General features: G+C 58.4%; 4 protein-coding genes across 8 annotated transcripts in view; 2 read left to right on the top strand and 2 right to left on the bottom strand.

Moving 5' to 3' along the window:
* The window catches only part of RLTPR (RGD motif, leucine rich repeats, tropomodulin domain and proline-rich containing), a 12,811-nt gene extending 8,434 nt beyond the window's left edge, over window positions 1–4,377 (top strand). Inside the window, exons 29-38 of the mRNA XM_008567771.1 lie at window positions 7–45; window positions 903–1,003; window positions 1,086–1,452; window positions 1,538–1,660; window positions 2,842–2,878; window positions 3,040–3,111; window positions 3,248–3,460; window positions 3,617–3,697; window positions 4,048–4,125; window positions 4,214–4,377. Coding sequence (XP_008565993.1) covers window positions 7–45; window positions 903–1,003; window positions 1,086–1,452; window positions 1,538–1,660; window positions 2,842–2,878; window positions 3,040–3,111; window positions 3,248–3,460; window positions 3,617–3,697; window positions 4,048–4,125; window positions 4,214–4,326 — 1,224 coding nt within the window. The 3' untranslated portion in view covers window positions 4,327–4,377. The remainder of the gene's footprint in view (window positions 1–6; window positions 46–902; window positions 1,004–1,085; window positions 1,453–1,537; window positions 1,661–2,841; window positions 2,879–3,039; window positions 3,112–3,247; window positions 3,461–3,616; window positions 3,698–4,047; window positions 4,126–4,213) is intronic.
* Window positions 4,340–7,587, bottom strand: ACD (adrenocortical dysplasia homolog (mouse)). Of its 5 annotated transcripts, XM_008567580.1 has the most exons (13): window positions 7,575–7,587; window positions 6,951–7,111; window positions 6,738–6,874; window positions 6,514–6,607; window positions 6,354–6,430; window positions 6,183–6,227; window positions 6,032–6,066; window positions 5,756–5,907; window positions 5,582–5,678; window positions 5,413–5,499; window positions 4,841–5,214; window positions 4,614–4,705; window positions 4,340–4,535 (listed from the first exon to the last, which is right to left on the bottom strand). In XM_008567580.1, the coding sequence occupies exons 2-13, from the start codon at window positions 7,047–7,049 to the stop codon at window positions 4,457–4,459; spliced, it is 1,368 nt and encodes a 455-aa protein (XP_008565802.1). In that variant the 5' UTR covers window positions 7,050–7,111; window positions 7,575–7,587; the 3' UTR covers window positions 4,340–4,456. The 5 variants fall into 5 exon arrangements, with proteins under 5 accessions (XP_008565802.1, XP_008565791.1, XP_008565796.1 ...); XM_008567569.1 differs by lacking the exon at window positions 6,514–6,607 and having other exon boundaries at window positions 5,756–6,066; XM_008567574.1 differs by lacking the exon at window positions 6,514–6,607 and having other exon boundaries at window positions 5,597–5,678; window positions 5,756–6,066.
* Window positions 7,588–8,499: 912 nt separating this feature from the next.
* On the top strand, window positions 8,500–10,270 carry PARD6A (par-6 family cell polarity regulator alpha). Its single transcript, XM_008567556.1, has 3 exons — window positions 8,500–8,579; window positions 8,957–9,179; window positions 9,396–10,270. Exons 1-3 carry the CDS (start codon window positions 8,517–8,519, stop codon window positions 10,148–10,150), a joined length of 1,041 nt encoding a protein of 346 aa, XP_008565778.1. The 5' UTR covers window positions 8,500–8,516; the 3' UTR covers window positions 10,151–10,270.
* Window positions 10,271–10,444: 174 nt separating this feature from the next.
* On the bottom strand, window positions 10,445–13,707 carry LOC103586301 (enkurin domain-containing protein 1). The gene is made up of 7 exons (XM_008567545.1): window positions 13,596–13,707; window positions 13,311–13,505; window positions 12,548–12,723; window positions 11,421–11,546; window positions 11,149–11,312; window positions 10,914–11,050; window positions 10,445–10,823 (listed from the first exon to the last, which is right to left on the bottom strand). Exons 1-7 carry the CDS (start codon window positions 13,678–13,680, stop codon window positions 10,663–10,665), a joined length of 1,044 nt encoding a protein of 347 aa, XP_008565767.1. The 5' UTR covers window positions 13,681–13,707; the 3' UTR covers window positions 10,445–10,662.
* Window positions 13,708–13,808: the final 101 nt, after the last annotated feature.

Below are 13,808 nucleotides of genomic sequence, written 5' to 3'. Positions count from 1 at the left end.
CCGCGCCGCCAGCACCACCACCGCCCGCCGCCCGGGGGCCCCCAGGTGAGCAACCTTCCCCACTCCAGAACTCGTGTAATCGGGGGTCGTGGGTGGCCCAGTCGCTCCTCACTGGTGTTGGTGGGCAGGAAGGCGGGTTGTGGGGGCCCAATGCCACCTGGTCGTGCGGCCGCAGTAGCTTCCTGGCTTCCTCCTGGCCACCCCCCACCCCAGGCTATGCCTGTGCGGGTTTGGTTCAGGGTGCGTCTGGGCGTAGGTCTCTGCCTCAGGGTGGCCCGCTGCATCGGTGGATGTGCGAGAGAGGATGTCTGTCTTGCCCTCCCTCTCCCAGGGTCACTGAAAGATGCTGGGCAGCAGGGCTGCGGGGACAATCCTGCGTCTGCTGCAGTCCGGCGGGTGCATGTGTGGGAAGATGTGTATGTAGGCTGGGTGTCGGCGGGGGCAGTGGGCACTGGCGGAAGCGGGGGAGAAGCTGGTTTGAGGCCCCCCAGAGGGTCTGACGCAGCAGCCGGCACCACTGAGCCGGCAGCAGGCCAGGCGAGGTGGGGGTGGGGGTGTTCTGCAGGGAACTGTTTGAAGCAGAGGGGGTGGCAAGTGAGAAATTGTGACCTGAGGCGGGGGGTAGTAGCCTGCTAGTGACCGGCTGGCTTGGCGTGTAGGATATTCCGTGGGACAAGAACAGGTGTGCGCTGGGTGTGTGCGCCCTGGGCCAGGAGTGGGTGAGGGAGTTCATGATATCCAGCATCTCTGTCCAGCAAGTGGGAGGGCTTGTATTGGCAGTCCCCTAGGGTCACCCCAGTTCTGGGGTTCTGGAGTTACCCAGACCAAGCTGCTGGGCAGGGGAAGTGGGGAGAACCACAGTTGCACTCAGCCCTGACTCCTGACCCCATGGTGTCCCCCAGGTGCCCCCAGCCCTGCCGCAGGAAGGGAATGGGCTCAGTGCCCGCGTGGATGAGGGCGTGGAGGAATTCTTCTCCAAAAGGTTGATCCAGCAGGATCGCCTGTGAGTGAGGGGCAGTTGCAGGGGGAGGGAGAGGGTGGGATGTCCCATGAGCTTTCTCATTCACTGCTGGTTGTCCCCACAGCTGGGCCCCCGAGGAGGACCCGGCCACCGAAGGGGGTGCCACTCCTGTGCCCCGTACATTGAGAAAGAAGCTGGGTACCCTCTTTGCCTTCAAGAAGCCTCGTTCAACACGGGGTCCACGACCTGATCTAGAGACCAGCCCTGGGGCAGCTCCCCGCACCCGAAAAACCACACTTGGGGATCTGCTGCGGCCACCAGCCCGTCCAGGTCGTGGTGAGGAGCCTGGTGGGGCTGAGGGGGGCACCAGCAGCCCTGACCCTGCCCGCAGGAGTCGGCCTCGCTACACACGGGACAGCAAGGCCTACTCCATGATACTGCTACCTGCCGAGGAGGAGGAAGAGGCCACACTGGGTGCCAGACCCGATAAGGTGAGGCCTGGTGACAGCAGCGTGAGGGCTCTTCTGGAACTGAGTGCAGTGGGCTCTTTCCCAACTTGGGCATCTCTATCCCTAGCGGCGACCCCTGGAGCGGGGAGACACAGAGCTTGCCCCATCCTTTGAACAGCGGGTACAAGTGATGTTGCAGAGGATCGGTGTAAGCCGAGGCAGTGGGGGTGCTGAAGGCAAGAGGAAGCAAGTGAGTTGTGGGGTGTGTGTGTTTGTGTGTGTGACACGAATGTGAATTGAGGGGGCAAGTGGCATGTGGCAGTCTGTGGGTGATGTGTGACCAGGAGGGAGGAGACTCATGACACATAGATAAGTCTAATCATTATAGTTTCACTCACTCCCCTCAATAGTCATCAGATTCAACCTTTCTTCCCTCCTGGCTTCCGCCCTGGCCCAGACCACTGATACCTCTTTCTTGGAACTGGGAAAGTCTTCTCTCTGCAGATCTAACAAACTTGAACTTGTCACCTGTACTTGAAACAAGTCCTCCAGAGGCCTCCTCTCAAGATATTGTCCAGACTCCTAGACCTGCTTCAAGGCCCTGTGGGGTCTTGGCCCCGGTCACCTTAGACCTCACTGCCCTCCTCCCTTGGGTGCATCTCAGAGCCTCTACACACATTCCTTGGTCTGGGTCTTCTCTCTGCCTTCTTTGTCTCCCATCAGGGGTTATACCAGGTTCCCCCTCTGCCATCCCTGTGGACCTTCCCTGACTCCCTTCCACGGCCAACTTGCTAATATCACTCTTTTTTTTTTTTTTTTAAAAGATGACCGGTAAGGGGATCTTAACCCTTGACTTGGTGTTGTCAGCACCACGCTCACCCAGTGAGCAAACCGGCCATCCCTATATGGGATCCGAACCCGTGGCCTTGGTGTTGTCAGCACCGCACTCTCCCGAGTGAGCCACGGGGCCGGCCCGCTAATATCACTCTCTGATCACAGTCCCTAATAAGAATCAAAGCCTTGATGACACCAAGGTCAAGGGTTCCAATCCTCTTACCAGCCAGCTGCCCCCCCCCCCAAAGGACCACAGCCCTATGTCCCATCCATTTAATAGCTTTTCAGGAAAAACTTACATGAATTGAGACTTGGCCTGAATTTAAAAATATTAAAGTGTGGAAAGTGCATCACAGAATTAAGAAATCACGTTATCTAAGTAAGTGTCTATGAATGTGCATGCATATGCATGTTTCTGTGTGCCAAGTGTCCACTTTCCCAGACTGTGAGCTCAAGGGTAAGCACTGGGTTTGTCATGTTCTTGCTCAACCCATGATGGGCATTCTGTGGCTGGGTTATAAGAACAAGAATGAACAATAGGACAAGGCTAGGATGACAGGGGACAGGGCTGGAGTTTGACTGCCCTGTTTCCCACAGAGCAAAGATGGCGAGATCAAGAAAGCTGGCTCGGATGGTAAGTGGGACCCTGGGTAGGGCAGTATATTTGGGGGTAAGGGGGTGTCCATAGAGATAGTGTCCCCAAGGCACTTGCTCTCCTGGGGGAGGAGGGAGAGAGGCCAGGTTTTTCTTTCACCTCCAAAGTCTGGTGCCTGAGCCCCCAGCCCCACCTTGCAGGTGACATTATGGACAGTTCCACGGAGACCCCTCCCATCTCAATCAAGTCCCGCACCCACTCTGTGTCTGCTGGTGAGTGTGGGCCACTGTGTGTGTTGTGGGTGTGGGGTGGGGTGGGTGTTGGGAAAGGCAGGAGGGGGTCAGACCATTGCTTAGACCCATCTCCAAGGCCTGGCCCAGGTCTTGGCTGACACCCTTCTCCCTGCAGACCCCTCGTGCAGACCTGGCCCAGGGGGCCATGGGCCTGAGTCCACCACCTGGAAGACACTGGGGCAGCAGCTGAATGCAGAGCTCAGGGGCCGTGGTTGGGGCCAACAGGATGGTCCAGGGCCCCCCACCCCTTGTCCCAGCCCAAGAGCCAGCCCCTCCCCAGACAGCCTGGGCCTCCCTGAGGACCCTTGCTTGGGCCCTAGGAATGAAGGTAGGTAGGCACCCTACCCCCACCCCGCTCTTGGGCTGGGGACTGGAGGAATCCCTGCTGGGAACTCAGCTCCTCTAGGGATCCTGAAGGTGGGAGGCAAGGGCTGGAGTGGGGGCAGCTGTTCGGACCATACCCTGACACCCTGGCCTCCCCCAGATGGCCAGCTGAGGCCGCGGCCTCTATCGGCAGGGCGACGAGCAGTGTCTGTGCATGAGGACCAGCTCCAGACCCCTGCTGGTGAGGGGAGACACTTCCATGGGTGCCTGAGTGCAAGAGATGGGGGAGAGTGGGCTCCTGGCTCCCTTGGTGGTGGCTCTGGTCCTTGGAGAGGGCCACCAGTGGTATGAGGGCTCAGAAAACCAGGGAGCTAGAAGGCCAGGTGCAAGAGTTTGATAACAAGCCCTGGCTCCACCTCCTGAAGAGTAACCTCTGCCAGGGGTGGGAGGATGCAGGGGATGGGAGAAGTTCTGAAGGCCACAGTGTATGTGCACACTTGTTTGGGTACACTGGAGGTGGGGGAGAGGGGTTGGGGATGGACAGTCAGCCATCCCTTAGCAACCCTCCCTAATCCTTTTTATGTTCTGTAGAACGGCCCCTGCGGCTGCAGCGCTCTCCTGTCCTCAAGCGTAGGCCGAAGCTTGAGGCACCCCTGTCTCCAAGCCTAGGTAAGAGGGGGCTGGGGCCAGCTAGGAGGATGGCAGGACTGCTCAGCCCAGACCACCCTGACCCTTCTCTCCCTCTTTCCCCTCACAGGATCTGGCCTTGGGACCGAGCCTCTGCCCCCACAGCCCACAGATCCCTCCAGCCCTGAGCAGAGCCCACCCTCCCCAGCCACAGACCAAAGAGGCGGCGGCCCCAACCCCTGATCCTCTCCTCTCCTGCTGCATGAGATTATTTTATTAAAAAACTCAAAGAAATTAGAGTATGGAGCACTGTTTGTCCACCCCCGGGCTTGGGCCTGTGTACACATATCCTCCAATGTGCCCGCATGACCCCTCACACCTGAGTTAGTTCAGACTCCGGCTGTGGCTCCATCAGAAAGTGCAAGGCCCAGGCCACGAGCTGGGGAGGGAGCCTGGGAAGAAACCATGCTGCAGGTCAATGTAGCTCAGGACTGGTGACCAGCAGAGTGGGGGCAGCCCCAAGCACTCACCTGGCAGCTTGGACCTGGGCACAGAGCGAGGTGCACGGTGGCTTGTATTCATATTGGAAGGTGGAACCATCACGATGTCTCTTTGGGGTGTCCTGAAAGGGGCGTGGTGTCTGGGGAGGGTCCAACAAGGACTGCTAATCTCATTCAAGGCTACCCCAACCCATCTCCCAGCCATACTCAAGGATGTCCCCATTCTGCCTTCCAGTTTGTAGAGGGGCTATGCTCACCCAGACAGGGCAGGACTCCTGAGCTCCCTTGGTGGCTCTAGTCCTTGGAGAAGGCTGCAGGTTCTTGGTAGGCAAGCCTAGCTCTTTGAACTCCAGACTAGGTTTGTGGGTGCTGGTCATATGGGCCTGGTGTGGATTGGGGACATGGCCAAGTGGCAAGAGACTGGGGCTGCAGCTTGGAAGTGAGGAGTTGGATGAATGGCTGGGGTGTGGGGAGCTGAGGGGCAGGGGTCCAGGGGCTGAACAGATGGCTGGTAGGGCCTGGGAGCTGCCCCTCTGCACTGGGTCTGGAGCAGCCAAGGACAGAGCAGGCAGAAGGCTGATGCTGGCACCGCTTTCCTCTGATGGCATATGGCTGGGTAAGGCAGGGGTTCCTGGGGAGGAAGGGATTCAGTGTGGGCACAGCCCTCTCAGCTTAGACCAGCTGAGTGGTCTGTGAGCTCAGGAGGGCCTGCAGGGACTGTGTTCAGCCCCCACCTGCTATTCACCCTTTTACACAGCATCCTGTGCAGCCCAGTATCCACACTATTGAGAGACAGCAGTGAGTGCTTATGGCCTGAGCACCATCTTACCTGAGGAACTGGGTGAGGAAGAAGGAGAGGAGATCAGGGTCGGAGAGATATCCTGCAGAGCCGGGTCTGGTGCAGGCAGCTCAGGGCCTGGAGGTTCAGGGGAGGTTTATCGGCATTCTGGGCCCTGGGCCCCAGGTATTTCCACCTTAACCTCTCCAGTCCCCCTTACTTTGTGCCCTCTGACCTCGGCCCAGAGAGCTCAGAATTTGCTGGTCATTCTTAGAGATATGCAGCATTATGCTGGGGACAGTATATCCAGCTTCTCCCTGTGGGATGTGAACTCTCAGTCTGGCCCTTGCCCAACTTCTCACCCTGACACCTCCAAGGGAAGCTCCAAACTGACCGTGGCCCTGCAGCGTGAGGCAGCCCAGCGGGTGAGAGGGGGTGTTGTGCAAGGGCCTGCCAGCATCAGGCAGCTCTCAGCCAGGTGCACTAGCGCCCCCTGATGTTCCTGGTCCTCCTTCACCTCATCCAGAAGCTGGGACAGTGATAGGCCTGGGGGCAGGCCACCAGAGGATAGACTGAGGCTCAAAGAGAAGGGATGGTAGGGTAGGAGGGATGAGGGCTTAAGGCCTGAGAGATCACTCCACAGGGAGTTAGGGTCACCCCCTACCAGTACCTGCATTGGGGGAGGTGGACTCTGAAAGGTGCTCCCTACAGGAAAGAGTGGACAGGCCTCAGGATTGTAGACAATCCTGAGACCTGTCTACCCAGATTTGCCATCCCCTGACCAGACCACACTGGGCCCCAGAACCCAATCCCAGACTCACTCAAGGTAGTCATAGAGTTTTTTCTGCACTTCCAGGTCCTGGTTGCTGGGAAAAAGAGGAGGGTGGTAGGTAATGTTACTGGGGGCCCAAGCCTTCCCACCCAGAAAGCCTATACCAATGCCAGCCAGGCCTGGGTGGGGAAAGTTGTTGGACAGTGGAGGCATAACTTACCAACCAGGTACCCGGACGCGGGACTGCTCACTGGGCAGCAGGCTGAAGCGGTCCACCTGGAGATAGAATTCTGCGGGCTGGAAGAGTTCAGGGGCGGGTCTCAGGAGTTGTCACGAAGAGCCAGGTCCAGTAATCCTCCCAAGCCAGCCTTACCACTCACCGCGCCACCCTCGGCGACATGGATGTGGACCCCGCAGTCCTGCAGCAGTAGCAACCGGCCCTCTGCCCCGCGGAAGCCGAATTCCTTCTCCTCCCTAAAGCGAGCGCGACCTTCACTGCCCAGCCCCGCAAGAACACAAGCCTCGCCCCCTCCTCTCCAGGGCCCGCCCACCTCGGGCTCTCTGGCTGGACTCCGGCCTCTCGAGCCCCTGGCACTTCTCTCACCAGGCCGAGGTGTCCAGGGCTTCCCGCGTCACGAAGCATCGGATACTGTAGGTCCCGTCGGACACAAGCAGCATGGCCCCGACATCAGGTGCGTCAGGGGCGTGGGATGGGCCCGGGGCCTTGGCCTCCTGAAGTACCTGACGACGGCAACCGGCATCAATCCCACCGCGCTGGGCCCCCGCCCCGGTCTCCAGGCCCTGTGAGGGGGCTCACCTCGAGCAGCTGCCCGACCCGTGGACTTGAGAGAGCATCTGACCCCAGAATCAGCTCTCGAATCCAGGGCCGCAGGACCAGGCTCCCCGGGCCTGCCATTCCCGCGCTGTACCTAGCCGAACACTGCAGGCCTGGATTTCCCGCGGACGCCGCCGCCCCACCTCTGGTCGGAAGAGGAAGCGCGTGACAGTTGGGCGGAACCTGAGGCCAAGGCCCCGCCCACAGGCGCGCCCGCGCGTGCGCACGAGGGTGTCCAGTTCGGGAACTTGTATACAGACTCCTGCTCGGTCAGCAGGATAGCGGCCCGTTTACTCTTTTTTTTTTTTTTTTTGTCTTTTTCTGTGTCCGGCAACGGATCGCAACCCTCAGTGTCGCCCCCGTACCGGACCGTCCCGGCAACGGGATCGCAACCCTCGGTGTTGCTCCCGCGCCTCGCTCAGCCAGTGAGCGGGAACAGGTCTGTATGTGGGATCCGAACCCTCGCGGGAGCGCCGCCGCGCTTCTCAAGCGGCGCACTATAGCAGTGCGCCACCGGGCCGGCCCCAACGGCCCGTTTACTCTTATCGGGGCATTTCTCCGAGCAGCGGCCCGGCGTTTGACCGTTGGTAAAGACTCCTATAATACCTGAAAGGAAAGAACCAAGGGCTGACCCGGATGGAGAGGAATCCGGGGCCGCAGGCTCTTGTGAGGGTGGTCCGAGCAGGTTGGCGCGATGCCACTTCAGCCCCGTGTGATCCCCGAGGGGTTCAGCAAATTTTATTATGACTCAGTTTCTTTATCTACAAAATGCGCAGTCTTGTAAGCCCAGTGGAAATAACAAGTACACAGCCCTCGATAAATGTCACTTCCCTCACTCTCCCCTCGGATTGGCCGAGCCCCCTCCCTCGGCTCCCGGGACGCGCGGACCTAGCGTAATGACGTCAAAACAGAGGACGACTCTTCACCCACACCTCCGTTTCCTAGGAAACATGGACTCCGCGTTCCACTCTCCATCACCGCCCCCTTGACGTCATGGTCCGGATGGTAGGGCGGGGCGAGTGCTACAGCCAGGGGCGGGGAGGCGCGGGCGTGCCGGCCGGACTGTGCACCTGCGCTTCGGCGGGCCGCTTGGGGCACCGTCCCCGGCCCGCCCAGCCCCGCCCTGGCCAGGCATTAAATTATTACCATTATTGTTATTATTATTATTCATTCCAAAAAGTGCTCTTTCAGTCTCCTTCCCTTTTGTCATTGGCGTGTTGATATCATAATGGTAGAAACATAATTTTTTTCTCCACATACAGAAATAATCATTATTTATTCTGGGCAAATAAAAAAGTAAACGACTATTGTCAAGCCTGCACTTGACTGTCACCAGGCATATATTATACAAGACTTTTTTTTTTTTTTAAAGATGGGGCTTCCCTTGCCTTAAACACCTTTATTCTCTCACCCCTCGTAATAACTTCGTATAGCATACATTATACGAAGTTATACGAGGGCGGGGAGGCGCGGGCGTGCCGGCCGGACTGTGCACCTGCGCTTCGGCGGGCCGCTTGGGGCACCGTCCCCGGCCCGCCCAGCCCCGCCATGGCCAGGCAGCAGAGGACTCCGGCGCGCAGTCCCGATAGCATCGTCGAGGTGAAAAGCAAAGTAAGGGCACCTCCGGCCCCGGCCTCGGCCTTAGGCACTCCCAATTCCCTCTTTCTCCCTTCCCGGCTCCTTGGTCCCCATCATCTCTTTCTCTCCTCCATCTTCCGCTTCCCATTCTGCTTTTCTGCTCGCCTTCCCCTATCCATCTTCCTTCCTTCTACTGCTAGCTTCCAGAGTCCCTCTGTGCCCTGGGTACCTGGAGGGCGGGGAAAAGACCTTGGACAGCGTCCCTTGCACTGGAGCTGAGGTCTGGGCTTAAGGCTGTAGCTTTTGCGGCAGCCCTTTCTTTCCTATCCCTACCAGCCTCGGACCTGTGGTGAGAAAGGGGCGCAGGCTCCGCCCTGACCTTTTTTTATCCCCCCACCCCCGGTCTCCAGTTTGACGCTGAGTTCCGACGTTTCGCACTGCCCCGCGCTTCGGTGAGCGGCTTCCAGGAGTTCTCGCGGTTGCTGCGTGCGGTGCACCAGATTCCAGGCCTGGACGTGCTGCTTGGCTATACGGATGCTCACGGCGACCTGCTGCCCCTCACCAACGACGATAGCCTGCACCGGGCCCTGACCAGCGGGCCTCCGCCACTGCGCCTACTGGTGCAGAAGCGGGGTGAGGAGGATGGGGTACAGTGGGCAGCCTCTGTGGGGTAAGGTGATGGGGCAGGTCTACAAGGGTTAGTCCATGCCCAGGGCGTCCAGGCTTCACCCTCTGCAGTCCCTGACCTTCTCCTGACCTCTAAGTGGTAGGAAATACAGTGCCCCCTGTAAAGGGCCCAAGTGGGAGAGCAGGGTCTCTGATCTCAGCACCACCCCCCCTCTCCTGCAGCAGAAGCTGACTCCAGCGGCCTGGCTTTTGCCTCCAACTCTCTGCAACGGCGCAAGAAAGGGCTCCTGCTGCGGCCAGTGGCACCCCTGCGCACCCGGCCACCCCTGTTTATCAGCCTGCCCCAAGACTTCCGCCAGGTGTCCTCAGTCATAGATGTGGACCTACTGCCTGAGACCCACCGACGGGTCCGTCTGCACAAGCACGGTTCAGACCGCCCCCTGGGCTTCTACATCCGAGATGGCATGAGTGTGCGCGTGGCTCCCCAGGGCCTGGAGAGGGTTCCAGGCATTTTCATTTCCCGCCTGGTGCGTGGAGGCCTGGCTGAGAGTACAGGGCTGCTGGCGGTCAGTGATGAGATCCTCGAGGTCAATGGCATCGAGGTGGCTGGGAAGACTTTGGACCAAGTGACAGACATGATGGTTGCCAACAGCCATAACCTCATCGTCACTGTCAAGCCCGCCAACCAGCGCAATAATGTGGTGCGTGGGGTGTCTGGGCATCTGACAGGGCCTCCCTCTGCAGGGCCTGGGACTGCTGAGCCTGATAGCGATGAAGACAGCAGTGACCTGGTCATTGAGAACCGCCAGCCTTCCTGTTCTAATGGGCTGTCCCAGGGGCCTCCATGCTGGGACCTACACCCTGGCTGCCTACTTTCTGCTGCCCGCACCTCTCTGCCCTCCCTGGATAACCAGGAGCAGGCCAGCTCTGGCTGGGGGAGTAGCATCCGAGGAGATGGTAGTGGCTTCAGCCTCTGACAGGCAAGGATGCAGCCCCTTACCACTCTAGGGACATGGCAAGGACTTCCCAGTGGCGGTTTCAGCTTGCTCACAGGGCCCTCTCAGCCTGGGGAACATTAAAGGTTTTCTACAGATGCAGTCATGGTCCTTCTGTGTCCCAGCCCCAGCCTTCTCCCTGATCTCACAGCTTGCCTTGTGCCCTGAACAAAACAGGAATAATAAGGGCAGCAGGAGAGCTTCCTGCAGTCAAGCAGCAGGAGGGCCACCGGGCTTGGCATTTCTAGGGTAAGAAAACCTCTTATGAAAACAAACTCCACTGTGTACAATAGGTTTAATTTTGATAAAGGGGTTAAAAGGCTGGGATGGCATTTCTGCAGCACCTGGTGGCTGGGAAGAATGCTCTAGGGATACTGCCCACCTCACAACTCCTATCTTTAGACCTCCAATTAAAGATGGGGCCTGACCCTGCCCTTTGCAGCCATGTGGCGATCCTCAGCATGGACCTCCCTGCCCTACCCCCACAAAGGGGCTCAGGCATCCATCTTCACGAAGACTTTGGGTCGGGAAAAGATCTTGATGGCCTCTTCTACCTGTACCAGCTTCCGGTCCAGCTCAGCACGGTGGCCCTGGGCTCTTAGTGAGTCTGCCCCAGCAGGCAGCAGCACCAGCTCACGGAGCAGCTGGCTCTGGCCTATAGGGGGACCAGGAACAGTGATTGCTGAGCAGGGGTGCATGGTCCCCAGTGGGCTCCCCATCCAGACTCCCTTACCCAAGTACTCACTCTGGAGCAGATTGCTCAGTGTCTCCAGCCGCTGGTCCTCAGGCATGCAAGTGTGGCCAGGGGGCACGGCAGGATCTGGCTGGCTATGCTGGCGGGCCTCAGCCTCCCGCCGCCACAGATCCCTGCGCTCCAACAAGCTGTGGATGCACAGGCTCAGGGTTGATGACCCTGGGCAGCGATTGCTCCCACCCTCCACAGACATCCCTCACCCTGGATGATGAACAATAAGACCTACTAATGGGGCACATGTCCCTTCTGTGTGGCATTGTAGTGCTCCTGGGCTTGCCGTTGCTGCTCCAGCACCTGTGCCAGGACCTGCAGTGAGCGAGAATGCCGCCGGGGCGCCCTCTTGGCAGCTTGGGCATTGTGACTAATGAAGTCCACACCTAGGCCTGGCGCCTGCAAGACATGGCAAGCATGATAGGGGCAGACAGCACTGTGTTGTGCCCCTGCACTCCCTCCCAGGATCCCTTTCCAACCACCTTCCAGTCCCACACATCCTCTCACCTTAGCTTTGGGACCTGGTGGGGTCAGTTGGGGACTAGGGACACGGGGCGGAGGGAGCCCAGGGCCACAGCGGGAGTGCGCCCGCAGGAAGTGGGCAGGCTCTGTCCCAGAGGCAGGACCACGTTCCTGGAAGGCAGGGCATAGCAGAAGGATCAGTCAGGCTGAAGTCAGGGTCTCAAGCCACAAAACCATGCCTCTGTCCCTCCAGCTCCTCAGGACCATTCTGTCACCATCTCTATGGGCCTCCTCTCTCTTAAAGGAGCACTTCTCATCAACATTTAAATATGTGTGAGTCTTTCACTCTTTAAGAAAATGACAAACAAAAGAAAACGACAAACCACCTCTCCTACCTCAGTCCTGGTCTAGCTACCACTCTCTTCTTCCTAGCCAAGCTTCCTGGCTCTAGACCCCCCAAGGTCACTGTTGGCTAGCCTCCAAGCCCCCAAACCCAGGGGGTCACTTCCTTGGTCTCATTGTGCTCAACCTGATCATCAATAATTTCTGGGTCTCACTCCTGAGATCCAGACCTGAATATCCATCTGCTTCCTGGACATACTCTCACCCCCTGGGAGTCCCACAAATGCTTCTGCCTCAACATGTCCATGTGTGACCTTGTCTTTTCTCTCAATCCTGTTCCTCCTTCTGAGTCCATGGATAGAAGAATGGTGCCACTATATACCCAAGACAGAACCCCACTACCATACCCCTGCCCCTGCCCTTCCCACTGTTCTCAGAAATAAAGGTTGAAAAGTGGCTTATGTCGCTCCTTATGATGTGGGTCCAGCTGACTTCTTGACCTAACCTCGTACTTTTCTTCCCTCACAGTGAACTGTCCCTAGTAGCATCCCCACTGTCCACATCCCCTCTGGTCTTGGGACATCTACCTGTGAGGTTCCCTCTCTGGAATGTTCTCTTCCACTCTCCCCTTGCCTAATTCCTATTTATCTACCAGGATCAGCCCAGCCATCACCACTTCTGAGAAGGCCCCTAATCCCACCCTGCAGCAGAGCCAGGTGTCCCTCAATCCTCTGTTACCTACTTCCCCTATGATTTTCCTCCCTCCCCATAACTCAGATTAGAGTTGGCCAACAAGATGGACAATACTTCTGGCTCCTTGAGGCAGATACCTGCAACTGGGCCTTGACCCGGGACTGCACCTTGTCATATTTGGGTGAGCGCCACAGAGCCTTCAGGGGCCTGGGTTGGCCCTGTTCCTGGCGGCCGTGCTCCTGCTCTTGGAAGCGCCTCTGGATCTCCCTGATCCGCCTCAGGTTCTCCTTCTCATGGTCTTTAGGGTTCTTCCCTGAGGAAAAGATGCTGCCACGCTTTGCCCTACATATGGCCCATGCAATCAAACTTACACTAGTTCACACACAGGCCCACACCCTGCCCTCCACAGGAAGGTCTCCCTGACCTCTCCGTCTAAGTTAGACCCTACACATACTCTACCTCATTACCTTGTTCTCTTCCTTACATAGTAAATATCTGATTATTTTCTACATTTCTATAGTGAAGTATACCATCAATCATCTCGTATATTATATTCATCTCTTCCTTTGTTTATTGTCTCCCACCTTGACTCGATGAAGGTCTATGCTTGCCTTCAAGCATTTTCCTAGCACCTGTACGGCCTGGCACACAGTAGGCACTCCATAAACAACGTTACACTGATGCATGAATGCATGAAGCTTGAGCTAGGGTTTCGTGGGGACTACCTCATTCAGTCGCCTCCTGCCAGGAGGTAGTGCATTCCCCTCTCCTTTTATGGATGGGGAAACTGAGACTCAGAGGGGCAAAGTCTGAGCCCAGATCCGGGAAGGAGGAGTAGCCGCTGTTGATTTCAGCCTTTGGCCTCCGTCTGCCTCGCTGCCCCTTCTTCCCAGCACTTACTCTTGGGAGAGGCCCCTGGACCTAGGGAGATCCCTTCGAGTTGCAGCAATACGCCCCCCACGCCACGCCAGCCACGCTCCAGTATCTCTCTGGCTCCAGAACTGATGCAGGGGCCACGGGAAGCAGTGGCATCTAGGTCCCGGTCCGAGGTCAGCAGGTCCAGCTTCAGCGCGTTTCCCTCAAGGCGCCCTTGGGCTGAAGGGCGGGACGGGGAGGAGTGTGGGGCTCAGTGGTGGAGTGGGGGCGGACCCTCAGGCTTAGTCCCCCGCAGCACCCGCAACCCACCTGAGGCCGGCCGCCGGTAGTAGTCAGGACACAGAGTAGGGTCTGGGGGGATGGGCCCGGAGATGCGGGACGGGCCCTCGCACATGCCGCCGTCACCGCGCTGCAACGGTGCACGGAGGCCCGCTGGGCTGCGCATTCCTGCCCGAACCCTCTTCCCCAGCCTCGCGCCTCCTACCTCGACCCGGACACTGACCCTACCCTCCACTCCCCGCC

The sequence above is a fragment of the Galeopterus variegatus genome, unplaced genomic scaffold (genome assembly GCF_000696425.1).
Source record: "Galeopterus variegatus unplaced genomic scaffold, G_variegatus-3.0.2 Scaffold18, whole genome shotgun sequence".
NCBI classification, from domain to species: domain Eukaryota; kingdom Metazoa; phylum Chordata; class Mammalia; order Dermoptera; family Cynocephalidae; genus Galeopterus; species Galeopterus variegatus.
This window is presented reverse-complemented; position numbering and strand designations above follow the sequence as displayed.